Source organism: Schistocerca cancellata, chromosome 1 (assembly GCF_023864275.1).
Source record: "Schistocerca cancellata isolate TAMUIC-IGC-003103 chromosome 1, iqSchCanc2.1, whole genome shotgun sequence".
Classification (NCBI taxonomy): Eukaryota; Metazoa; Arthropoda; class Insecta; order Orthoptera; family Acrididae; genus Schistocerca; species Schistocerca cancellata.
The window spans coordinates 1,241,109,889-1,241,137,151 of record NC_064626.1 but is presented as its reverse complement, the minus strand read 5'-3'; the positions used below and the strand labels follow the sequence as shown (position 1 = coordinate 1,241,137,151).

The following is a 27,263-nucleotide window of genomic DNA, read 5'->3' as shown; positions in this document are numbered from 1 at the left end:
CACGACCGATTTCCTTCCCCATCCTTCCCTCACCCGAGTTTCCGCTCCGTCTCTAATGACCTCGTTGTCGACGGGACGTTAAACACTAATCTCCTCTGCTCCTATTTTACACATACCAGGATCGATCAACATGCACAGTTTCATTACTTACACTCCATATAGGTACTGTGTTACGGTATTGTCTTACCGCATCTTATGTTGTACCATTTGGCTTACAAGGAGAGGCCAAACCCTGTAACCCACTGATTTCGAAGAGCTTGGGCCTTAAGAGTCGAGGACCGATCGGAAAAAAGGCCTATGGAAGGATTTATGTCACTACGGTTAGCTTTCAAAAAAATTATAGGTGGAAGATCATGCTGTAGGAAACCATTTAGAACGAGGTGAAGCCATGAGAAGACTCTAAAAGAGGATAAATCTGTTACACATGTCCGGCTGGCAACTTAGTACTTTCCCAAGGTATCGAAGAATTTGTTATTTCGATCTTTTGGAAACGTACCTGAAAAGAAAAGCTGTTGCTGACATGTGGTGCATGGGTTTATATCATAGTCGTCGTCTATCCTCGTGGATTCAAAGCAGATATTTCGTAATATGTGTTACTTATTTGCTGCTAAATAAACAAGGTGTGACGGTGGTAACTTCAGATATTTGTACTGGTGACTGAGGACGGTGTACTGGACAACACTACATAAGTATTTTCTTCATTTGCAGACTAATAACAATAGTTATTAGGAGTAGTATGTTTTTAGGTTGGTTAGTACCTCTAAGTACAGGTGGCCAGAGCATACAATTAATGCTTATTTTGCCTTGGGCAAAGTGTTTCAGTGTGGACACTCGAACGCACAACGGGTAGTCTATACTGACAGGAATAGTCTATTCAGTGGGGCAGTTACGGCCCTGAAGAAAATACACTACGTGATCAAAAGTATTCGGAAACCCCCAACAACATACTAGACGCATTGAGCTGCCACCTACTGAAAAGTAATCCATATCAGCGACCTCAGTATTCATGAGACATCGTGAGAGAGCAGAATGGGGCGCTCAGCGGAACGCAGGGTCTTCGAACGTGGTCAGGTGATTGGGTGTCACTTGTGTCATACGTCTGTACTCGAGATTTTCACACTCCTAAACATCCCTAGATCCACTGTTTCCGATGTCGTAGTGAAGTGGAAACGTGAAGTGGCATTTTCAACACAAAAGCGTATAGGTCGACCTCGTCTGTTGGCTGACAGAGACCGCCGACAGTTGTAGGGGGTCGTAACGTGTAATAGGCAGACATCTATCCAGACCATCACAAAGGGATTCCAAACTGCACCAGGATCCACTGCAAGTACAATGACAGATAGGTGGGAGGTGAGAATACCTCGATTTCATGGTCGAGCGGCTGCTCATAAGCCACACATCATGCCAGTAAATGCCAAACGACGTCTCGCTTGGTGTAAGGACCGTAAACATTGGACCACTGAACAGCGGAAAACGTTGTGTGGAGTGACGAATCACGGTAAACAGTGTGGCTATCCGATGGCAGGGTGTGGGTATGACGAATGCCCAGTGAACGCCATCTGCCAGCGTGTGTAGTGCCAACAGTAATATTCGGAGGCGGTGGTGTTATGGTGTGGTCGTGTTTTTCATGGAGGAGGCATGTAACACTTGTTGTTTTGCGTGTCACTACCACAGCACAGGCCTACATTGACGTTTTAAACACCTTCTTGTTTCCTGCTATTGAAGAACAATTCGAGGATGGCGATGGCATCTTTCAACACGATCGAGCACCTGTTCATAATGCACGGCCTGTGGCTGAGTGGTTTCACGACAATAACATCCCTGTAAAGGACTGGCCTGCACAGAGTCCTGACCTGAATCCTACAGGACACCTCTGGAATGTTTTGGAACGCCGACTTCGTGCCATGCCTCGCCAACCGACATACCTCTCCTTAGTGCAGCACTCCGTGAAGAATGGGCTGCCATTCCCCAAGAAAACTTCCAGCACCTGACTGAATGTATGCCTGCGAGAGTGGAAGCTATCATCAAGGTTAAGGTTGGACCACACTGTACTGAATTCCAGCATTACCGATGGAGGGCGCCACAAACTTGTAAGTCATTTTCAGGCAGATGTCTGGATTCTTTTGATCACATAGTTATCAGGTATATATAAAAATATCTGCTCTTATACGCGTTACATCTTGTATATTTGCTGCTTTAAATAAGACAAATATTTTTATGAACAAGCAAAAAAATAAGTTGTCGGCATATGTGCCCATGATCTTTGACGAGACGTATTTCGTTCCCCGAGCATTCGGTTGTCAACCCTCCTATTTCCAACTATTTTATCGTACACACAGTATGCGTCGAAATTAAGCAACAGGAGAAGGCTCTTCAAGAACGTAAAACAATTTGTTCTCTGTCGCATAGTGTGTGGAAAATAGGTGTGCGTAGAAAAATGCCTTACACGCATTGTGCTTGACGCAGAGGATTTCTCTGCCTTCACTACTGCTATAGTCAATGCCATTCGACGCACCTTGTAGGTCAAGAAGGCACAGAAAAATAAGAGCCTTCAGGAATTAGAAAAAGAGAGAGAGAGAATTGTGCAGCGACTATATAATACACTTCTTCTTCACATTCCCTTCAGAAGGATAATATATTCTACGAGAAAGACGCAGAAAAACACAAAAACATGCAGTTTGCCTCAAGGGTGAAAGACCTGTCGTGGAACGTAGATGCGTATGCTGCTAAGTTCTTATTTTCCTTGTTCTTAATAAATTTTAATGAAACGTAATTATGCTGTTTTAAGGCACAGGCAATACATCAAATCCCTAAAAAGAGGCAACGGTCTGGAGCTAGTACGTCGCTACTGAACTGTCCTGTCTATTCTTTAACTGCAAAGGTGTGGGTGGAAATGAAAACATCAGTAAGTCTCTGTGTGCAGCTTCATCGATTGTGTAAAAACTTCAGTGTTGATGAAAGACGGTGGGGATGCCAGCTGACAAACTGACGGATGAAAAAGTAAAAATTTTTATTATTCCCTGTGATACATTTTCACTTCAGTTGTATTTATTGATGCCAGGTTTACACGTTATCGAATTCACAGCCGAATATCTTACTCTCTAGGCACCTTACAAGGATACGGGAATCAGTCTATATTCGCAATCTATTTCATCCTCAGAGATAGAAAATTGTTTCTCGTGTAGCGACACGGGTGCGAAAACATATCATTTATAACAAGTTGTCCTTTGTATAATCACTGTCCACTATAAACAAGTTTGAAACAAATGCTTTGAGGCCACTGGTAAGTCGTGCATGAGTAACAAAGTCGTATTTGATAGCTTACTGTTTTCGCATATTTCGCTTGACATGTATTTCTATCTGTAAATCCAATAAAAACAATATCGATCGAGTTTTCAGATTTTTATTCGTTAGCAACCAGTTTCGGCCCTTTCCTCAGACCATCTTCGTTCTTTTCCCCCCCATTATGGCAACTGGTGGCGGCAGACTGAGCGAGATCCATAGAAGTGAGGATGTCACTGGTTACATCGATGGATGTCGCCACCAGCAGCCATAATTGCGGGGAAAAGCCCGAAGATGGTCTGAGGAAAGAGCCGAAACTGGTTGTTAACGAATAAAAATCTCAAAACGCGATCGAGACTGATCTTTGTTAGATTGTTAACATTTTATACCCATCACTGCTTGCTCCAATTACAGAATGCTTTCTAAATTTTTTTTATATTTTCGTCTGATCAGAATCTTAGAAATAATGCTCTCAAATATGTTGTACAAGTCTTTTTGGGTAGCAGGAGGGTGAATGATTTCAAACCTTTCTTTACAATATGTTAAGTGCTCTTGAGGTATTCACAATATTCTCTTGGATTTTCTCCTTCCATCTTCAACAATCGATAACGAAAGTTAAGAAGCTATTTCCTCTTCTGAAGGTGGCAGGGGTAATATACAGGGAGAGAAAGGCTATTTACAATTTATACAGAAACCAGATGACAGTTATAAGAGTTGAGGGGCATGATATGGAAGCAGTGTTTCGGAAGGGAGTGAGACAGGGTTGTAGCCTATCCCCAATGTTATTCAATTTGTATATTGAGCAAGCAGTAAAGGAAACAAAAGAAAAATTCGGAGTAGGAATTAAAATCCATGGAAAAGAAATAAAAACTATGAGGTTCGCCGATGACACTGTAATTCTGTCAGAAAAAGCGAAGGACCTGGATGAGCAGTTGAACGGAATGGACAGTGTCTTGAAAGGAGGATGTAAGATGAACATCAACAAAAGCAAACCGAGGATAATGGAATGTAGTCGAATTAAATTGGGTAATTAGATTAGGAAATGAGACACTTAAAGTAGTAATTGAGTTTTGTTGTTTGAGGAGCAAAATAACTGATGATGGTCGAAGTGGAAAGGATATAAAATATAGACTGGCAATGGCAAGGAGAGCGTTTCCGAGGAGGAGAAATTTGTTAACATCGAGTATAGATTTAAGTGGCAGGAAGTCGTTTCTGAAACTATTTGTATGGAGTGTAGCCATGTATGGAAGTGAAATGTGGACGATAAATAGTTTAGACAAGCTTTCGAAATGTGGTCCTACAGAAGAATGCTGAAGATTAGGTGGGTAGATCACATAAGTAATGAAGAGGTATTGAATAGTATTGGAGAGAAGACATATTTGTGGCACAACTTGACTAGAAGAAAGGATCGGTTGATAGGGCATATTCTGAGGCATCAAGTGATCACCAATTTAGTATTGGAGGGCAACGTGGAGGGTAAAAATCGTAGAGGGAGACCAAGAGATGAATACACTAAGCAGATTCAGAAGGATGTAGGTTGCAGTAGGTAGTGGGAGATGAAGGAGCTTCCACAGTATAGAGTAGCATGGAGAGCTGCATCAAACCAGTCTCTGGACTGAAGACCATAACAACAAACATTTCCCCTTAGTGAAAGTGCTGCCAATAGAGATTACGCTCAGACTAAGTACCATGTGTTCGTTCCAGAGTACTCATTAGCCACGTGGGAAACTACGTTTACTTCCACGTCCGGTTTCATTTACCTTGTAAGGTTGGCTTACGGCTGTCTCGTTTTTCCCATGACGGTACTCAGGTGGGTTTCTACAGTTCTCCGTCCTCGAATGTTATCAAGACTGTTAGTGTGTTTTTGTAACTACTCCGCGAGTGATAGTGGGTCCAGCTATTGACTTGTTTGTTTACAGACTTACCCCACATCGTGTGACTCCAGCGGTTGGCGATCACGTTTGGCGGACAACAGGTCGCTGATGTCTTCAGGCCGGCGCATCTCCACGAGTTCCTCGTAGAAGCACCTGCGGGGTTCTCCGGCCACGTCTGTGCACACCACGCCGCCGCGCCGCTTCCTGAAAACAACGGCGTTTACAACCGCCACCGTGAGGCGCATGGCTGCCACGAACAGCACGATTTCGAACACAAAATGTTGCTAAGCTACTGGCGTGAGCATTTCCAGTTTGCGGTTGTTGAGTCGGAAGTCCCCGTGTGGCTGCGCGATGTATGATGCGACGGCGACTTCCGACTCGTAAGCAGGAAAACATGTACGTAGAATGTCAGTAGCAATTACCATTGTTTCAAGTACACTCCTGGAAATGGAAAAAAGAACACATTGACACCGGTGTGTCAGACCCACCATACTTGCTCCGGACACTGCGAGAGGGCTGTACAAGCAATGATCACACGCACGGCACAGCGGACAGACCAGGAACCGCGGTGTTGGCCGTCGAATGGCGCTAGCTGCGCAGCATTTGTGCACCGCCGCCGTCAGTGTCAGCCAGTTTGCCGTGGCATACGGAGCTCCATCGCAGTCTTTAACACTGGTAGCATGCCGCGACAGCGTGGACGTGAACCGTACGTGCAGTTGACGGACTTTGAGCGAGGGCGTATAGTGGGCATGCGGGAGGCCGGGTGGACGTACCGCCGAATTGCTCAACACGAGGGGCGTGAGGTCTCCATAGTACATCGATGTTGTCGCCAGTGGTCGGCGGAAGGTGCACGTGCCCGTCGACCTGGGACCGGACCGCAGCGACGCACGGATGCACGCCAAGACCGTAGGATCCTACGCAGTGCCGTAGGGGACCGCACCGCCACTTCCCAGCAAATTAGGGACACTGTTGCTCCTGGGGTATCGGCGAGGACCATTCGCAACCGTCTCCATGAAGCTGGGCTACGGTCCCGCACACCGTTAGGCCGTCTTCCGCTCACGCCCCAACATCGTGCAGCCCGCCTCCAGTGGTGTCGCGACAGGCGTGAATGGAGGGACGAATGGAGACGTGTCGTCTTCAGCGATGAGAGTCGCTTCTGCCTTGTTGCCAATGATGGTCGTATGCGTGTTTGGCGCCGTGCAGGTGAGCGCCACAATCAGGACTGCATACGACCGAGGCACACAGGGCCAACACCCGGCATCATGGTGTGGGGAGCGATCTCCTACACTGGCCGTACACCACTGGTGATCGTCGAGGGGACACTGAATAGTGTGCTCTAGAAGGTGTAAGTCAACTACCCTGGCCAGCAAGATCTCAGGATCTGTCCCCCATTGAGCATGTTTGGGACTGGATGAAGCGTCGTCTCACGCGGTCTGCACGTCCAGCACGAACGCTGGTCCAACTGAGGCGCCAGGTGGAATTGGCATGGCAAGCCGTTCCACAGGACTACATCCAGCATCTCTACGATCGTCTCCATGGGAGAATAGCAGCCTGCATTGCTGCGGAAGGTGGATATACACTGTACTAGTGCCGACATTGTGCATGCTCTGTTGCCTGTGTCTATGTGCCTGTGGTTCTGTCAGTGTGATCATGTGATGTATCTGACCCCAGGAATGTGTCAATAAAGTTTCTCCTTCCTGGGACAATGAATTCACGGTGTTCTTATTTCAATTTCCAGGTGTGTATATCAAATGATGATGTGCGAAAACGTGTCAATAAATGAATTTGCGACAAAGACCTTTCACAGTTCGTTGTGTGCTTTACAGGTCTGCTAGGGCATGTAGCGCTTAACGTGGGACGTCTCATGAGGGTGCAACTGGGTGTTGGATCGGGCGGTAAGGTCCACCAGCATGACCAACTCGCTCCCCTAGTGTGAAGCTTTCTTTTCCGTATTAAAAGCCTCGTGTACGCGACAAAAATTCCCAAGGAAGATACACTTCTCGCCGGGACACTTGCAACGTCTGATGAGGTCCATGCGATTCCTGATGTGCTCTGTAGAGAACACCAGAATTTTCGAGGAAGATGTCATGCGAGTATTGAATGTAGTGGTCGCCTTTTTGAACACCTTCTGAATATTGTCATCACTATGGGATCCGTACCAGGTAGGACTGGTAGAAGAAACAGAGATATCCAAAGAAGAGCGGTACGTTTCGTTACTGGATCGTTTAGTCGCCGCGAGAGCGGTACCGAGATGCCCAGAATACTCCATTGGCAGGCGTTACAAGAGAGGGTTGTGCGTTAGGGAGAGGTTTACTATTGAAATTTCGAGAGCACATTCCAGGAAGAGTCAGACAACATATTACTTCCTCCCACATACATCTCGAGTAATGACTACAAAGAGAAAATTCGAAACATTAGAGCCAGTACAGAGGATTACTGACAATCATTCTTCCCACGCGCCATTCGTGAATGGAACGGGGTAGGAGGGGAATCAGTTAGTGGTACCCGAGACACCTTTCGCTAGACACCATTAGGTGGCTTGAGGAGTGTGATGTAGGTGTACAACACAGTTGAGCAAACAGTGCAAGAACCTTCCAGAACTAAAGGGAACTGGGCATTAGGTGTTGTAGTCGTTCCTCTCATTCCAAAGCTTTCACATGATGAGGATTGCTTCTAAGACTAAAATCAGAATTTTGACTCATCTATCACCTCCTTATATTTTTTTTGCAATCTTTTTGAATCAACCTGTATGCTTGAAACCTTTTATGCTTCGAATAAAGAAGTAAACGATTATAAAATAGAGGCTACTCGCTTCTAATTTTGTCACAATCAACAATGGAAGATAATGAACAATACAAATCATCATCATCATCATCATTTAAGACTGATTATGCCTTTCAGCGTTCAGTCTGGAGCATGGCCCCCCTTATACAGTTCCTCCATGATCCCCTATTCAGTGCTAACATTGGTGCCTCTTCTGATGTTAAACCTATTACTTCAAAATCATTCTTAACCCAATCCAGGTACCTTCTCCTCGGTCTGCCCCGACTCCTCCTACCCTCTACTGATGAACCCATGAGTCTCTTGGGTAACCTTGCTTCTCCCATACGTGTAACATGACCCCACCATCTAAGCCTGTTCGCCCTGACTGCTACATCTATAGAGTTCATTCCCAGTTTTTCTTTGATTTCCTCATTGTGGACACCCTCCTGCCATTGTTCCCATCTACTAGTACCTGCAATCATCCTAGCTACTTTCATACCCGTAACCTCAACCTTGTTGATAAGGTAACCTGAATCCACCCAGCTTTCGCTCCCATACAACAAAGTTGGTCGAAAGATTGAACGGTGCACAGATAACTTAGTCTTGGTACTGACTTCCTTCTTGCAGAAGAGAGTAGGTCGTAGCTGAGCACTCACTGCATTAGCTTTGCTACACCTCGCTTCCAGTTCTTTCACTATGTTGCCATCCTGCGAGAATATGCATCCTAAGTACTTGAAACCGTCCACCTGTTCTAACTTTGTTCCTCCTATTTGGCACTCAATCCGTTTATATTTCTTTCCCACTGACATTACTTTCGTTTTGGAGATGCTAATCTTCATACCATAGTCCTTACATTTCTGATCTAGCTCTGAAGTAATACTTTGCAAACTTTCAATCGAATCTGCCATCACAACTAAGTCATCCGCATATGCAAGACTGCTTATTTTGTGTTCACATATGTTAATCTCACCCAGCCAGTCTACTGTTTTCAACATATGATCCATAAATAATATGAACAACAGTGTAGATAGGTTGCAGCCTTGTCTTACCCCTGAAACTACTCTGAACCATGAACTCAATTTACCGTCAACTCTAACTGCTGCCTGAGTATCCATGTAAAGACCTTTAATTGCTTGCAAAAGTTTGCCTCCTATTCCATAATCTTGTAGAACAGACAATAACTTCCTCCTAGGAACCCGGTCATATGCCTTTTCTAGATCTATAAAGCATAGACACAATTCCCTGTTCCACTCATAACACTTCTCCATTATTTGCCGTAAGCTAAAGATCTGGTCCTGACAACCTCTAAGAGGCCTAAACCCACACTGATTTTCATCCAATTGATCCTCAACTAATACTCGCACTTTCCTTTCAACAATACCTGAGAAGATTTTACCCACAACGCTGATTAAAGATTTAAAAAAATTATTTTACACTTCTTCGTGCCTGTATTACGGCGTTACTCACCCACGTGTGCCATAGTCTCGATGCCGGAGGCCGTCTATGGTGAGACGCCGTATGAACACCGGTTCCAGGATACTGCTGGAACAGTACAACAATGGACACTATCAAAAATGAGCAGTGTGTGAGACTGCACTACTACCTGGTTGATGGCCTGAAGAAAGAAATCTCGAGTAACATGCAATATCTAACTTTTGTATGTCCATCCTTTTAGCAGGACGTTTCTGGAACGACGGCCGTTTACTATCGTGACAAAAAATGAAAACACCTACAGCCGTCCTTATGATTTTATTTTATTTTGTCGCTACAAGTTTCAACGCTTCATTGCGTCATCTTCAGGCTGTTTTGATTCGGTACAGGTTGATAAGATCCCCATGCATAACCCATCAGTTGCCAGCATTACTGGATTCTCAGATAATGTGTCAGCGCTCCAGCCATCAACTGTCAACTGCCAATATCTAAGTCTCTAAGTGGTAAGATATTTCGCAGTCAAACCCGTATCAGACATTCAAATGCACCGAGTTACTGTCGCTAGAACTCTACTAGATGTAGTAAAGCTCATTGCGTGGTTTTCAACACGCTCTAGAAGATCGTACACTTGGACCACAGTCAACTCCAAATCCGAAAGCAGAGTCGGTCGTCAGTGACATACAACACTTAGCCCTGAAAGTAAGTTTATCACGGACAGCAAGTTACAAATAGAAAAGACCTGCCTCCTGGAAAGGATTGCTATTTACACAAACATCGAATATTCCTGAATATTCAGACATTACCAAAATAAGAAATTTCGAGGACGTTCTGAAAATGATAGATACTACAAAGTAATATTTCTGGTGCTTGGATTTGAGCTAGCGACGCGCAGTAATCCAGCCACCGACGCTGTCCGCTGCTCCAGATCGCACGCAGCGCTCATGAGGCAGTTGCTTCATGTCCTGGAGAAACAGCGACCCGCTGTTTCAGTAGCATTCGAGCCGACTGCAGCATCTTAGGTCTAGAGCTTGTCAATAGTCCTCCGTACAGTTAGCTGGCGGGTTCGGGTGGTGTTACTACATCCTCTTCACTGTGATGAAGCTTTGCGATCATCGAGTGGGCTTATATTTTCTTTAAATGAGAAACCCGAATCGTCTATCTGAACCCAAGAACTGTAGTTGGGCTTCATACGGAGGTGTGCCTCTGGCATTTTGTGTTCTTAATGAAGGGTCATAATTCTCCATTTGGTATGTGATGTGTGACAAGCGATGATGGATATGATACGGTACAAAGTAGCATTTTAGTGACTTTTCCGGCAGTCCCACATTCCACACAGGCATAAATATCTATGCCATGTCTCCCGGACTGTATATCGCTGGGCAAGTGCTCGGTGTTACTGAATTCTCGGTTCTTTTCCTGGCCTCCGGGAACTATTGCGAAGCGCCTTTCTTGCTTATTTGGTCCTAGTATTCAAGTGTTCATCCCGAGTACCGTCCGGTTGAAACGGGAACAGTTTATCCCTTGTCGTTTCGGTCTCGAACTGTGGAGCGGAAAGAGCGGTGTGAAGCCTATAGTGTCTTGCTTCGGTACGTTAGATGCGAATTTCACGATGAGCAGGGAGTGAATGGTACAATTTTGTTTCCAAACAAGACACACAGCACATAACGCCAACATTTTCAGTGTTGTACAGATATTTTCAGCGTAATACAGACAAAAAGATGAGAAACGAAACGCAATACAATTACCCTCTAACTTGCCACCGGAGATCACTGGCCCCATACAGCAAAACAGACAATATTCGCGAACAACTACTAAATTTTTGTCGGCGGATGGTTTCGGATTCACTCCATATATAAAAATTACTATAGGGGAAAGAAACAAAAAAAGAAAGCGTTACATTTCTATTGATTATGGCTTGTACGTTTTTCTTTAGAAGTAACCCTGTATTATAAGGCCTGTTCCTTTTTCCAGTTCTGAACGAGCAGTGCTTGTCATCAAAGTTCTACGTGGGACCATTTGCCACAGTCCCCAATCACCGAAATGGATACCGATGGCCTAAATTAACGATCTAGAGATCTCCCCAGCGCCACATGTTCGACTCGTGGCGTCCATAGTCTTTACGTCTTTCTCCTCCTCCTGCTATCAAACTAATGACGCGTCGGTCCGTTAATGTCGCTTCGCCCTGTTCCTTCCAGTAGTGGTATTTCCTCCCTCACAATTTCCCCCTCGCGTGTACAATTTAGTATTTAATCATATCGTTTTTTACTCTCCGTCTTATTTTAAGATAGAATTACAGCATTAAATTTAGAACGTTCTCTGTTTGTTTGTGCGTGGTTTTCCCATACGTCATGTTCTATTTATGAACTGTTCTACACTTTGTGCGTGCTCTTTTAGAAACTTTGCCCGTAATAGCTGGTAAATATTGAATACATTCAGGCCTCAGGGGGGAATTCCGTATTTTATTTTCAAAAGTGTCTCTCTGTTTTGAGTCATAACCTGCTTGATAGGCGTTTCATTATTTCACAGCCTCATTTATAATATGAAACCTTCACGTCTCCTACCTCTTGGCTCGTTTTTCTCAATTTTTCTACCGTTCCCCGTTGCTTGTGACTCAGTTCTGTTTTCGCTTAAGCCCTTGCCTTCGATAGGCAGTACGTAACATATTTCAAAGCAGTCTATTAGCTCTATTTCCTTCTGTCAGCAGCGCAATATATATCTGAGAGACATATAGTTACAAAAATTCTCGTGATTTCGACGTAGAGCGGGTATCTGATCCCACAATTGGTACAAAGTACGAGAGCTACCAGAATCAACAGCGAACCGTGATGTTTTCTTCCATGCAATGGTCTTTTAACCTGACAAGTTTCTAATAGACACTGACAGAAAGTGATGACCCCAGAAGTCATTGTCGGATGTCACCGCAACTCTGCAAACGTACACACCATCAGTACATATGTAAATGTTTAGAGTTGCAATTTCTGTGAAAGGTAGAACGGCAACCCGAATGTATTAGTGTTATTACCAGTCCTGGTACGCTATTTATAAACCAGTTACAGCATCAGATGTGTGACCGCAGTGGAGTACATGGAGATGCCGCATAATCGTGTGAGACAGCGTTATCAGCACCTGACAGTTTCAAAGGAGCCACGTTGTGGGTCTCCATTTGGCCAGCTGGTAGAACCGTACAGTATGCAGACTTGCGGGGAATTCGGGTGTGGCAGTGATCCAACGTCGGAGTACAAGGGAACGCACCAAGCTCATCGTAACCGCTTCACGTCTGCGCTTGTTATCCGAGAAGAAGTAATGGACTCACATCAACGTACTGTGTCATCCCACGCCATTGGTCGGAGACTATCAGCAGCCAAACTAGGGAATTACCATCTCATGCGTAGACTGTCATTAACACAACACAAACGGCTGCGTCTGGAGCGGTGCCGTGAACGGGAAGCACGGACTGCAGGTGAATGGTGTCACATTGTGCTGGGAATTGAATTGCATTTGTGCACCAACACAGATGGCCATTGACACCGAGAAGAGCGGCGACGTGGAAAGAGAGGTCCCAGTCTTCCAGTGTTTCGGAGAGACAGAGCGGTCATGTTTGGGAGACACCAGTTATGACTTCAAGCCCAGATTGGTAGTGACCGAGGAGAACTCTGACGGCACAACGGTAAGTCACAGATATCCTACGTACTCGTGTGTTACCTCTCATATGACAGTACCGTGGTACCATTTTTCAACATGACAATGCTCGTTCACAGACGGGACGTGTGTCTATGAACTGTCTGCGTGTTGTTGAAGTAGTGTCATGGTCATCAAGACCCCAGATCCGTCCCCTATAGATGTGTGGGACCAGATTGGAAGTCAACCCCACTCCAGAGCTAGTATACAAGACATCAACGAAATGTTGCAACCGTTGCGGTGCCTCAGGAGAGGATACAGCGGACATATGATACCATTCTCAAACGAATCAGCGCACGCTTCCAGGCCAGATGTGTGCAACGTCATACTGATAAGAGCGCTCAAATTGCCAAGTTCTTCGTAAATTTGATTCGATGTTGTAATCACTAACAACCTCGCATAACCTCTCAATCCGTGAAGTTTCCTTTCGTTTCCACGTCTCATCCTGGGTGCGCCAGTTTCTTGTCATACATTGTACATTACTCATTAGACTATGATTTCCTTTCTATCTTAGTCTAATTTGTTCAGCAGCGTTTTGACATCGACATCTGAATACAGATCTTCAAATGTCAGTGATCCACTCACTTGCCATCATCAGGTCGTCGTACGGTATGTATTTTTTTTTTTTTTTAACTAGCCAAGCACTTCTGCGCACTCACCATCCATTCACTTAGGTACATAGCCAGCCCACATCACTACTTCGGTCGTAATTACATCCTCCACCTCCAGCCTGCTCCCTGATCCATTTGTTTGTTTTCCTCACACTTTTAATAATTCACCAACATGCACCTTTCCTGTCATCGTTGAGAAACCTTCAGATTTTGAGTGATTTTCGTACTGGTGGTGCTGTCATATTGTCATATGTCGAAACTGGTAAAATGGTTTCAATTTTCCTTTTCACGCACCGGAAATTCTGTTTACAACTGCACACCACGTTTTTTTTATCCTCTTACGTTTCTTTCTTTAGTATTATGTTCATCCAGTTGCTATCGTTAAAACCTGAAATAATACACTACTGGCCATTAAAATCGCTACACCAAGAAGAAATGCAGATGATAAACGGCTATTCCTTCGACAAATATATTATACTAGAACTGACATTTGATTACATTTGCACGCAATTTGGGTGCATAGATCCTGAGAAATCAGTACCCAGAACAACCACCTCTGGCCGTAATAACGGCCTTGATACGCCTGGGTATTGAGTCAAACAGAGCTTGGATGGCGTGTACAGGTACAGCTGCCCATGCAGCTTCAACACGATACCACAGTTCATTAACAGTAGTAACTGGCGTATTGTGACGAGCCAGTTGCTCGGCCACCATTGACCAGACGTTTTCAGTTGGTGAGAGATCTGGAGAATGTGCTGGCCAGGGCACCAGTCGAACATTTTCTGTATCCAGAAAGGTCCGTACAGGAGCTGCAACATGCGGTCGTGCATTATCCTGCTGAAATGTAGGGTTTCGCAGGGATCGAATGAAGTGTAGAGCCCCGGGTCGTAACACATCTGAAATGTAACGTCCACTGTTCAAAGTGCCGTCAGTGCGAACAAGAGGTGACCGAGACGTGTAACCAATCGCACCCCATACCATCACGCCGGGTGATACGCCAGTATGGCGATGACGAATACACGCTTCCAATGTGTGTTCACCGCGATGTCGTCAAACACGGATGCGATCATCATGATGCTGTAAACAGAAGCTGGATTCATCCGAAAAAATGACGTTTTGCCATTCGTGCATCCAGGTTCGTCGTTGAGTACACCATCGCAGGCGCTCGTGTCTGTGATGCAGCGTCAAGGGTAACCGCAGCCATGGTCTCCGAGCTGATAGTCTACGCTGCTGCAAACGTCATCGAACTGTTCGTGCAGATGGTTGTCGTCTTGCAAACGTCCCCATCTGTTGACTCAGGGATCGAGACGTTACTGCACGATCCGTTACAGCCATGCGGATAAGATGCCTGTCATCTCGACTGCTAGTGATACGAGGCCGTTGGGATCCAGCACGGCGTTCCGTATTACCCTCCTGAACGCACCGATTCCATATTCTGGTAACAGTCCTTGGATCTCGACCAACGCGAGCAGCAATGTCGCGATACGATAAACTGCAATCGCGATAGGCTACAATCCGACCTTTATCAAAGTCGAAAACGTGATGGTACGCATTTCTCCTCCCTACACGAGGCATCACAACAACGTTTCATCAGGCAACGCCGGTCAACTGCTGTTTGTGTATGAGAAATCGGTTAGAAACTTCCCTCACGTCAGCACGTTGTAGGTGTCGCCACCGGCGCCAACCTTGTGTGAATACTCTGAAAAGCTAATCATTTGCATATCATAGCATCTTGTTGCTGTCGGTTAAATTTCGCGTCTGTAGCACGTCATCTTCGTGGTGTAGCAATTTTAATGGCTAGTAGTGTACAATTTATCGGCTAATGCTGTGTGTTGATTTTTAATTTGAGCAAATTCCTGTTTCGTTTGTTGGCTATACCTCATTTCAGATACATTATAATTAATTTTCACATCCATCTAATTTTTTATCTGATATTTTTACGTATGATATGGCAGGTTAGCTGCAATAGGGCAAACACTAATGTCATTAGCGAAACGAAGGTGGTTCAGGATTTTTTTATTTTCCTGTTCCCCTTCTCCGTTTTCCCAGTTTAAGCATCTCAAAACTTCCTCTCCTTGCATTGGTATTTAAATATCAATCCCTTACTTCTTTCGTAAATCACAACCAGAAATATGTACACGATCTACAAATGTTTAATAGAATTGCATTCCAGTTAGTTGCATAGTACAAAATATAAGTTGTAATATGTTAAATAACTGTTTAACTTTCTGTCACTTTCGCGCAGCAGTAACAGATTATCAAAAATTAAATCAGGTAATGCCGAGAAAATTAGTTCAGGAAATGAGATACTATAAGCAGTGGCCACACGGGTGAATATTTCGTAAGTAGCAGACGAATTTGGACACAAAATAAGTGATGATAGCCTAAGTAAAGAGAATATAAAATGCAGATAGGCTATAACAAAAAATACGTTTTTCTGAAAAAAATGAACATCTTAACATCGAATAAGAATTTAAGTGTTAAGATGTCCTTTATGAAACTATTCGCTTGGAGTGTAGCGATACAAGGAAGTGAAACGTTGGCGATAAACGGGTCAGACAAGTACACAACACATGGTTGTGAAATGTTTTGCCATAGAATAAAGCTGATGATAAGATGGATGTATAGAGTTAGTAATGAAGAGTTACTGAAGCGAGCCTAGGAGAAAAGAAATTTGTGGCAAAACGTAACTGAAGCAAGGCGTATTTCGACAGGACACAGCTTGAGGCATCAAGGATACTTTATTTTGTAATGGAGGGAGCGTCAGGGGTAAAATTATAAACGGAAGGCAGGGCTTGGTTACAGTAAGTATATTCTAGTGGTTGCAGTTTACAGGAATGGGAAGACTTGCACAGGATAGAGCAGCGTGAAGAGGTGCATAAAATCAGTCTTCGGACTAAAGACCACAATAAAGATAGTGATTAAACATAAAAGATTTAGTTGTCCATACAAATGAGAATTTAATCTGAAAGAAGCACATTTTGGAACTCCTGAAACAACGTAGTTCAGCCAAATTTGCACTTAGACTCACAGAAAGTCTTGGGGAGCGACAAGTCAGTAAACTGACGTATTTTGTCATATTTTCATTCGATAATGTCTTATGGAGTAAGGTTCTGGGGTAAATCATCTTTAGCAAAGAAAGTGTTCATTTCTAACAAACATGCTATAAGAATAACAAGTGGTGCTCACCCACGATCACCTTGTAGACATTTGTCTGTGAGTCAGGCATTTTGACTAATGTCTCGCAGTATATTTATTCCTTCATGAAGTTTGTTGTAAGTAATCTAGTTCAAAAGGAACAATGATGGACAAAATTTCAATAGCAAAAGAAAAAAATGATATTCATAACTTCATGTTAAGTTAAGATCCAGCACTAAAAAGTGTGCACAATGCTGCAACCAAAATTTTTGATCACTTACCGAGTGATATAAGAGGTTTGACAGACAGCAAAACAAGATTTGAAAACGAACTGAAAAGTTTCTCCTTGACAACCACTTGTGTTTCGTGGAAGAATTTTCGTTATTGTATTGTGTAAAATTTGATGGATAGGAATTAATAACTATAAAAAACTATTCAGAAAAGTTGTAAATGGACAGCATGAAGCTGCCCTCTAATCAATTCTAGTTTGATACCAGTGAAGTTGCAAATGGTAGTGGTTTGATGCCAGTGGAATGCATGCTGCAGGGCGTCTAGTTTGGAACTGTCCTTGAAGTAACCGATCTGTAACAGTTCGTTGTGTCACTGTGGTGCCAGCCGCTGCAGATACAGTGCGATGCAACTTAGCTATACGCCGAACACGACGGTCGTCCCTCTCGATAGCGTCACGTGACCAGAGATGGGGGATGCGCTCTTGAACTAATTCATAGAGTTGAATCTTTCAAAGGAGTGAACAATCAGTGATTCAGAAAAAAAGAACGGTAGCTCCAAACGTTTCCCATGGCAGAGAGAGAGAGAGAGAGAGAGAGAGAGAGACGGAGCATATCAGCAGCGCCTCTGCTGGTCACAGCACAGTGCATGCCACACAACACAGCCGGCGCCTGCCTCTGCCCTGCTTCTACCTTGGCTGCCTGCATTGTGCAGTGCCGCATTGGATTTTGTGTTTCACATATGCCGTGCCGTCTCTGTGCGTCGTCTGCCGCGTGCAGTGTCTGGTGCAGCTTAACTTCGCATCGCACTCTGTCGGCGATCGTTTCAGTCGCACGTCCTGCCCTCTGGGCAGTTGATGCGAGCAACAGGACAGAGAGCCACCTAGCGGATAACATAGGAACTACTTGCAACAACCTGCTCGCAAGGGAACGGACGATTTGTCTTGGAGCGGGTGAGTGGTGGCCGTTCACCGCTCCCCCCACCCTCGGAACTCGCCCGCTCAACGCTCACCCCACCGTTCTCGACTCTAGCCAGAGCGTTGAGCAAAGCAACTCAGGTGTCACTCTGGTCTCTGCGGTCTTAGCTCACGCAGTAATACAGCTCGCGGCTCGACCTGCTTGACTCAGCGCCTCTGCATCGGAGTTTGTCTCTACTGGATACTGTTCTTCGTAGTAATACCGCTATGTATATTACATTATTATGTTATGTTTACATCATTTGTTTTTATTTTATTTTTATTTGTTTAAACTGATCAGATTAGGTTCCTGACGACTCCTCTTACTATAGGATTTTTATTATGGACACTCGAATTTATGCTTTAATTACGAGCGAACCGATAAACGTATCACAAAATGTGATACACCAATATTTTCCTTGTTTTATTCTGCGTAAGGCTATATGCAGCACTTTCGTTTTACAGTCAAATTTATATTTTTTTTTTCTTATTCTGGTACGGATTTTGCGATTTTAGGCGTCTTCGGAAGGAAACGTTCACTTTAAAAATATATGGCTTGCAATGTATTTGTATGAGGTTAATGAAATTTTAATACATTATAGCCAAATATATTGTTAATGTAAATCTCAAGTTACAACATTTTCCGATCACCCAAAAAACCACGATAGTGCAAAATAAATCAATAGTCAAAAACTTTGTCATATCGTGGAAATTTCAATAAACAATACAAAATTCTTACTCATTATCTGTGTTACTTCAAAATAGGATCAAATAAGATCAAAATACAGGTATAGTACTGGAATAAACCAAGTTTAAAGGGCAATGTGCCTTCCATTTATTTTCTATTGTAAATGAGTGGTGAGTCATGAAAAAGAGCTAATTCATTTCAGGGAGTGAACAGTTCTGATCTGATCTCTGAGAAGAACAGTTTTGCCCATCTCTACACGTGACCGTTCGCAGCCCGGTCTTCTTGCGGCCGTAGTTTTTCGTGACCACCGCAGTCAGCAATCATATACAGTGGATACGTTCCTGCCTAGTCCTCCTGCAACGCCGCAGAAGGATCATCCAGCTTTTCGTAGCCCTGTTACACGACCTCGTTCAAACTCAGCGAGGTATTGATAATGGTAGCTATGTCACTTTAAACGCATTCTTGACCAACATCAACTCACCATGTCCAAACTCAAAGGTAACGGTCACGACCGTTACGGCGTGTATTGAAAGGAAGCCTGACTTTCATCCTTATAGTGGCGCTACAGGTGCCGCTCTTACGGGACTGGCGCGAAATTTGAATAGATATCATCTTTCAGATGTAGAAACACACGCATTAACTTTCTCCTTCTTGGTGTTATGGTTCTTTTCCGTGTATTTTGAAGATCAATGAAAATGTGTGGCAGGGGGCTGTTTTTGCTATAGGGCACTTTCTGTTTATGTGGCTCTATGCGACGTTTAATCTGTGTAATTTTTCCTCTATGGTTTCTGCGAATGCGATATACAGGATACGGAGGAATGTGCGTAGGATGGATATTAAAAAAGTATTCTTGTAATTTTATAAGCAAGTTTTCGCGACTAAGTAGGTAACTTGATAAATGGCTTGCCTGTTCAAATATTTCATCTACATCTACATCTACATGGTTACTCTGCAATTCATACTTAAGTGCCTGGCAGAGGGTTCATCGAACCATTTTCATACTACTTCTCTACCATTCCGTTCTCGAATGGCGCGTAGGAAAAAGGAACACCTAAATCTTTCCGCTCGAGCTCTGATTTCTCTTATTTTACTATGATGATCATTTCTCCCTACGTAGGTGGATGTCAACAAAATATTTACGCATTCGGAAGAGAAAGTTGGTGACTGAAATTTCGTAAATACATCTCGCCGCAAAGAAAACCGTCTTTGTTTCAGTCACTGCCACCCCAACTCGCGTACCATATCAGTGACACTCTCACCCCTATTGCGTGATAACACGAAACGAGTTGCCCTTCTTTGCACTTTTTCAATGTCCTCCGTCAATCCTACCTGGTAAGGATCCCGTATCGCGCAGCAATATTCCAGCAGAGGACGGACAATTGTAATGTAGGCTGTCTCTTTAGTGGGTTTGTCGCATCTTCTAAGTGTTCTGCCAACAAAGCCCAATATTATCTATGTGGTCTTTCCAATTTAAGTTGCTCATAATTGTAATTCCTAGGTATTTACTCGAATTGACAGCCCTTAGATTTGTGCGATTTATCGTATCCCCAAAATTTATCGGATTTCTTTTAGTACCCATGTGGATGACCTCGCACTTTTCTTTGTTTAGTGCTAAGTGCCACTTTTCGCACCATACAAATTTTCTCTCTAGATCATTTTGTAATTGGAGCTGATCGTCTAATGACTTTACTTGACGGTAAATTACAGCGTCATCTGCAAAACATCTAAGGGGGCTGCTCAGATTATCACCTAGATCATTTATATAAATCAGGAACAGCACAGGACCTATGACACTACCTTGCGGAACGTGTCTCTTTTCTCTTCTATATGAACTAGGCCCTTATCCAGTGTAATACTACATCTTACACACTCGTCCTCGTTTGTAAGAGCAATTCAGTAGGAATCACCCATATTTTAGTAGCATTCAAGAAGCCCAGAGCACAACAGGTGACACAAATAAGACATGATATTAGTTTCATACGAACTAATGTTAGAACATAATTGTCTAATAGTTGCTTTTCTAGGTGATCTAATTCTGATAAGTAAATAAAAACGCGTGACAATACAACTGCACTAAAATTAATAGCTCACAAGTTTCCAGGATGACATCCGTTAAACCACTATGTGTTTTTTCAGACCTGACGCCCTTAATCATTAACAGACAAGAAGTGGCCACATGTTATAATATAGTCTAAAATAAAGACACCAAACGGGCAATAGGCATCGCCGCAGGATGCAGAAGTTGGCAACATCCAGTAGACATCACAAGAGTAACTGAAATAGAAGAAAATAAGCACTATTCTATTGAAGAATATTCAAATGGAAGCAAACCAGAAAATGGCTCAAGAAATGCAGTATTTATCGGTAAGAACCTTACTCATTGATTGCAGCCCAAATTGGGCAAGCTTGCTAAAATAAAGAAGCAGAACAGTTTTCAGTTATGGGATATGTTCGTCCTTTCCAGCTGCAACATCTTTTTCATGCAGTACAAGGAATATGTAAAGGGGCTTGCCTGCACTATTCTGGGGCCTGCTATAGGCAACCCCTGCTCTGCGTATTACAGCGGAAACTGTGGCACCATTGACGTCCTTTAAAGTCTCCGTATTTCAGAAGGTATGAGGCTTAGAACAGTGAAAACAAGTCTGCCATCGCTAATGAACCTCTAGTTTTCATTTCCCTAGGAAACGAAACACACATATGCCATTTAAATCAACGTAACTTTGTGTTGAAAATGATGTTTATCTACATTTATGGATTTTGCTTTTTTGGCCACTGTGTGAGACCCTGAGACACTGACACAGGTCCACGACTGGCCAATTGCATTTTAGTTTGGATGATATATGAGGTGGCAGAGTTAGGTGGGCCACTCGTATACCCTTGATGACTGCACGACACAGAGCTTTACGCCTCGCCTGCGCCAGTCAACACCGACACTGGACTGTTGATGACTGGGAACATGTTGCATGGTCGGACGAGTCTCGTTTGAAATTGTATTGAACGGATGGACGTGTACGGATATGGAGACAACCTCCTGAATCCATGGACCCTGTATGTCAGCAGGGGACTGTTCAAACTTGTGGAGGCTCTGTAATGCTGTGGGATGTGTGCATTTGGAGTGACTGGGACCCCTAATGGGTCTAGATATGACTCTGACAAGTGACACGTACGTAAGCATCCTTTCTGATCATCTGCATCCATTTATTTCCATTGTGCATTTTGACGGATGTGAGCAATTCCAGAAGGACAATGCTACACCCCACATGTCCAAATTGCTACAGAGTGGCTCCAGCAATACTCTTCTGAGTTTAAACGCTTCCGCTGGCCACCAAACTCCCCAGACGTGAACATTACTGAGCCTATCTGGGGTGACTTGCAACATGTTGTTCGGAAGAGATCTCCTCTCTCTCGTACTCTTACGGATTTATGGACAGCTCAGCAGGATTCATGGTGTCAATTCCATCCAGCACTACTTCAGACATTAGTCGAGTCCATGTGCCACGTCATGTTGAGACATTCCTGCGTTCTCGCGGGTCCCCTACACGATGTTAAGCAGGTGTACCAGTTTCTCTGGCTCTTCAGTGTATATATATAATCCTCTTCGGTGCCAGTCTCTTAATCTCAGACTAGCACTTGCACCCTACGCCCTCAATCAGTTGCTGGGTGTATTCCAACCTGCGTTTTCCTCTACAGTTATTATCCTCTACATCTCCCTCTACCACCATTGAAGTAATTTCCTGATGTCTTAACATACACCCTACCATCCGGTCCCTTTTTTTTCTCAGAGTTTTCCATATGTTTCATTTTTCGCTTATTCTGTGGAGAACCTCATCTTTCCTTAGGTTATTAGTCCAATTAATTTCCAACATTCTTCGGTAACATGGAATCTCAAATGTTTTGCTCCCAAGGTAGCAGAATTCATTAACTTTCATCACCAGTTTTGATGTTAAGCATCTCTATTCTAGTTTCTGCTACTTCTTATCTATTCCGTCTTTCTTCGATTTGCACTCAGTCAAAGAATAGCAATGTCATCAGTGAATCGTATAAGCGATATCCTTTCGTTCTGAATTTTAATATCATTCTTATACATTTCTTTTATTGCCTTCATTGCTTCTTTGATTTATTGATTGAACAGTAGCGACGGAAGACTAATTAATTACACCCTTGTTTAATTAGAGCGCTGTGTTCTGGATCTTCCAGTCTTTTTGTTCCATCTTGATTCTTCTACGTATTGTAGCATATATTATCCGTCTTTCCCTGTAGCTTACGCCTATTTTTCTCCGAATTTCGATGACTTCTAATGCCGAAAGTCTTCGGCCGCCATTGTTGATGACAAGTAGAAAAGGGTGCAGCAATTAGTGATAATGATGTTTGTTGCATATTTATATTTAGGTCACTGTGTGGCCATCTTCAGCGCTAAAAACTAGTGCAGAACCAGTTTCAATAAGGTAATATGCATGCCTTATTAAATGTACAGTTGCATAAGCTTTAAATGTAAGTCAGTCATAAGATACATACCAGTAAATGTAAGTTAAAAGACGAATGTTTGTGCACGTCGTCCCAACTGACTATTCATGCTGAAAGACGGCGAAACTGACTGCTTTCTTCGACTTCACATTATCGATATTTGAGTTGCAAATTATATATGTAGATTGAATTAGTTTGATTTGAAAACAGCTTATTCCTTTATATTTATTTGAGATTATCCGATAAAACTGCCAATACATGAAATACTTCTAGGGGTTTTATTTCGTGACAGTTACATTTGGCTAGGCTGGCAGTTTCACAGACAGACATCAGATAAAAGCGGGCCGATGGGCGCCATTAACTTAACGCAGGTTGTAAAGATGACGCCGACGCCAGATAGGACAGCGTTCGGCGAAGGCTTTTCTACACAAGGGACAGGGTGAGCGGTTGCCAATCGCGAGGTGACACAATGCGGACAGCAGGTAACACCGTCGTTAGAATTCTGCACGCGATGATCGCCGCTCCCACATTCCTAACGCTTTTTTCTGCGGTGAGGGCGTTGTAAAATACAGTAAAGGTCCCGGAAGGCGTCCTTGGAAAGCAATAAAGGCGGCGCCAGTCTGTCGATAGGAGAGCAATATACTGGCGGACACAACGCAGCCTCTGTCAGAGCTACAGGGTTATTCGGAAAGTAAGAAAAATGTTCAAATGTGCGTGGAATCTTATGGGACTTAACTGGTGAGGTCATCAGTCCCTAAGCTTACATACTACTTAACCTAAATTATCCTAAGGACAAGCACACACACCCATGCCCGAGGGAGGACTCGAACCTCCGCCGGGAGGAACGTAAGGAACGATAGGTGTCGAAATGGAAACCTCAGTGAAAATCTGATGAAGTTTTGCACAGGTGGGTTGGGTAGTGTCTCTAGTATGTCCGCAGATCGAATTACGTCGTTCTTTTTAGTTCTGAGCACACTGGGAGCGCATAAAGATACCTACAACGATAATCTCTCCCGCCAAGTTGTAACGCCGGAAATGTATATCCTCCTATTTCCATCTATTGTACTATAAATTTGTTTTCCTTATTTTTGTTACCTGAATATATGACATTTCTGTGTCTTTACATATTGTAATTGTTTTACTATTTGTATATGTATATTTATGCATTTATGTCGATGTATAATTGGTTTGTTTCGTAAATATTTTTTGTATTTTTACGCTGGGTCTTGCCTAGGGAAAACTGCTATCGAACGATTACATCGATAGGTCGTGTGAAGAATCAAAGTGTTTAGGATCTTTGGTAGTGTTAACTCTGTCGCGTGGAGCGCGGGCAGAGAGAGGGGGAGTCTGGCTGGAGTAGCGAGTGGAGCAGGTGTGTTGTGTGAAGCTCCCGCGAGTTGCCGCGCTTTCGGGGTTTGGCAGCATGTAATTGCGCTCGACTTGCGATGATAGTTTCTGACATGGTGTCGCGGACGGGAAGCATTAGCTGGCGCACATCAAGAGCCCGTTTCGTCTGGTGACCGTGTCGAGAAGAAGGTGCGCCAACATCCAGCTTCTGCATCAGCGACGGCCGACAATGAGTGACTGTCGCCACCTCCTCGATCGACGGCTTCAAACCTTCAATCAACCATCAAAGAAGACTGGAAGCACGTAAAGTTTTAGAACTGTATGGCAGACCTCAGCTTTTCAAACATTTAAAATTGTTGCATCACAAAATTACAGCAAATTAGCATGAACGTTTGTTGCTCATTGTCCCAATTGCATTACCAAGCAGGGTGCCTTCCTTTTCCGGAATGAACCCGAGTGTCGTTGAAATTCAAACGCCAGCATCATTAGATTTCTCTGCTTTAATTTCAATGTTCACTTAAGGTATTCATAGCTGGCTACAATATTCAGATTACACAAGCACAAATTAAGAGTGCGAGTTTTGTTACCGTATTTTAGCTTACCAGTGACTGCAGCTCAGCTTGGTACGTACTAAATTTTACTATTGTTAATCGTTCAGAATCATTTAATTCAAGTTCAAAGCTAAATCTCTTGTTTCTAAATTGCGTAGATTCAAGTAGCTTTTGAAATGATTGTTGAGGTAGTCCAAGACTAACTGTATTTTACTGAATTTCGATGTGCTTCAGAAAGAAAGCTCACTATTAACTTCAGTCACTAAATTAACCTCGATTTTCCGGTTTTATTAATTCTTTTGCTAAATTAAGTCAGAGTGTAGAGAAATTTATTACTTCTGACAAACTTTCAGTTTTCACACTACACTTGTCAACCTTCAGTTGCCACGCTTCTAGTGCTAATTATATGTGTAATAATCTTTCTTTTTCAGTTACTATAGTAATTGTCCTTAGGACTGGCGACCGTAATTTCCCCCAAAACTCAAATATCTAATTACCGCTAGTTGATTGTTAACGTAACGGCCGCACATTTACTTTCTTTATTAACTTTACCCCTTTTCAAAATTAATTTCCACCAGTTTCATTAGCATTTTTCCTTTCATTTAGATGTAACCCTTTCTTCCCTCTTTACCGACAAATTAACTTCGGTGATGATTGCTTTTCCCAAATTTCCATTAGGTACACGCGGTTTAATTATTCACTGTCATTAAGGTCGATAAGTGAGGGGGAGGTTACAAAGTACGAGGGCCTGGTGAGAAATTTCGCCTGAAGCTATGCAGCCAACATTACATAACTGCCGCCCGTTTTCTTCTTCAAGAGAATTCTCAGCCGCATTCTGCAGGGGCAAGATGCTCCTGCATCGTTTTCAATAGGAAATGTTTGATTACCCACAATACAGCCCGTAATTGTCTCCCTCTGAGTTTCATCTCTGCTCACACGAACCGCTGGCTATGAAGACAACATTTCGTCACAGACAACGAGCTGTAGGCCAGCGTAGGGAATTGGCGGAAAGCACTGGCAGCTGCCTTCTGTAACGAGGGTATCGGAAAGACAAACGTCTAAGTCGGATCGGCGAGTATGGAGATAAGTAGCGGGAAGTTGTAGCTAACTGTTGCAAATAAAACAGTTTTGATTTTCAGTGTGGTTTCCATTTCGCGACCTATCGTTCCTTACTTTCCGAATAGCCCTCGTAGCTCTCGGCAGAACACGGCAGTGAAGGTGTGAGGATTCTGCAAGCGTGAGAGTGCAACTTTCTCACCCCAAAAATACCTGTAGCTGGGTCCTCAAATGTATAAAGCAGAAAGGAATGTTCGGAGTGTTATAGGAAACATGTTAATGCGAGCCGCAGCTCGTGGTCGTGCGGTAGCGTTCTCGCTTCCCACGCCCGGGTTCCCGGGTTCGATTCCCGGCGGGGTCAGGGATTTTCTCTGCCTCGTGATGCCTGGGTGTTGTGTGATGTCCTTAGGTTAGTTAGGTTTAAGTAGTTCTAAGTTCTAGGGGACTGATGACCATAGCTGTTAAGTCCCATAGTCCTCAGAGCCATTTGAACCATGTTAATGCGCTCCACTGAGGCATCGACAGGACAGAGCCGAAACAAATTCCTTTCCTTTGCTGTAGGCTTCTGGGCCCAAAAATTCGAGAATTTCATTGGCCAGCCTGGTCTAATGTAGTAGTTTGGGAAAATTATTGAGATATGACAGGACCCTCCATGAGAATTGAGTCTTGTGACTGGATGACCGCTCGCAGAATTCAGTGTCACAAGTAGACGTTTCACTTTGCAGCTCCAACTGGAGCATGATCTACAGTTTGCGTCTGGCAGCTCTTCGGGACAGCAGCACTGGTGGACAACGACGCTGTTAAAAAAAATAAAAAAGAAGGTAAGATCTGCAATCGGCTGCGGCGTGTATCGGTCTCAATGCACTCAGTAGACGTTACAATGGTTATGAGTAAGAGGAAAACGCTCTTCTGACATGCACAATTTTTACGAACTCAAATTTTGACAATCGCTGTCGTCAGATAGCGGAAATGGATCAGTGTGCTAATAATGTGGTAACCTACGTATCCTTTCCTTGTTTTGAGTCTCCTCCAATCTTAGTCACTTGTAAATGTTTCATGTTCTTCCAAAAATTTCTCGGTAAATAGGACGTTATTAAACAAGTTCATGCTATACTTTAGTGCAACTACTGCATTCGTTTTTTGTGAGGATTCATAATAAACAATAGAAGTTATGGTAACTCTGATTTTCCTTACATA

General features: G+C 43.5%; 1 protein-coding gene across 1 annotated transcript in view; it reads right to left on the bottom strand.

Moving 5' to 3' along the window:
* The window catches only part of LOC126143144 (uncharacterized), a 38,757-nt gene extending 29,297 nt beyond the window's left edge, over window positions 1–9,460 (bottom strand). The window contains exons 1-2 of the mRNA XM_049915364.1: window positions 9,387–9,460; window positions 5,208–5,360 (exon numbers count right to left, since the gene is read on the bottom strand). Coding sequence (XP_049771321.1) covers window positions 5,208–5,360; window positions 9,387–9,399 — 166 coding nt within the window. The 5' untranslated portion in view covers window positions 9,400–9,460. The remainder of the gene's footprint in view (window positions 1–5,207; window positions 5,361–9,386) is intronic.
* Window positions 9,461–27,263: the final 17,803 nt, after the last annotated feature.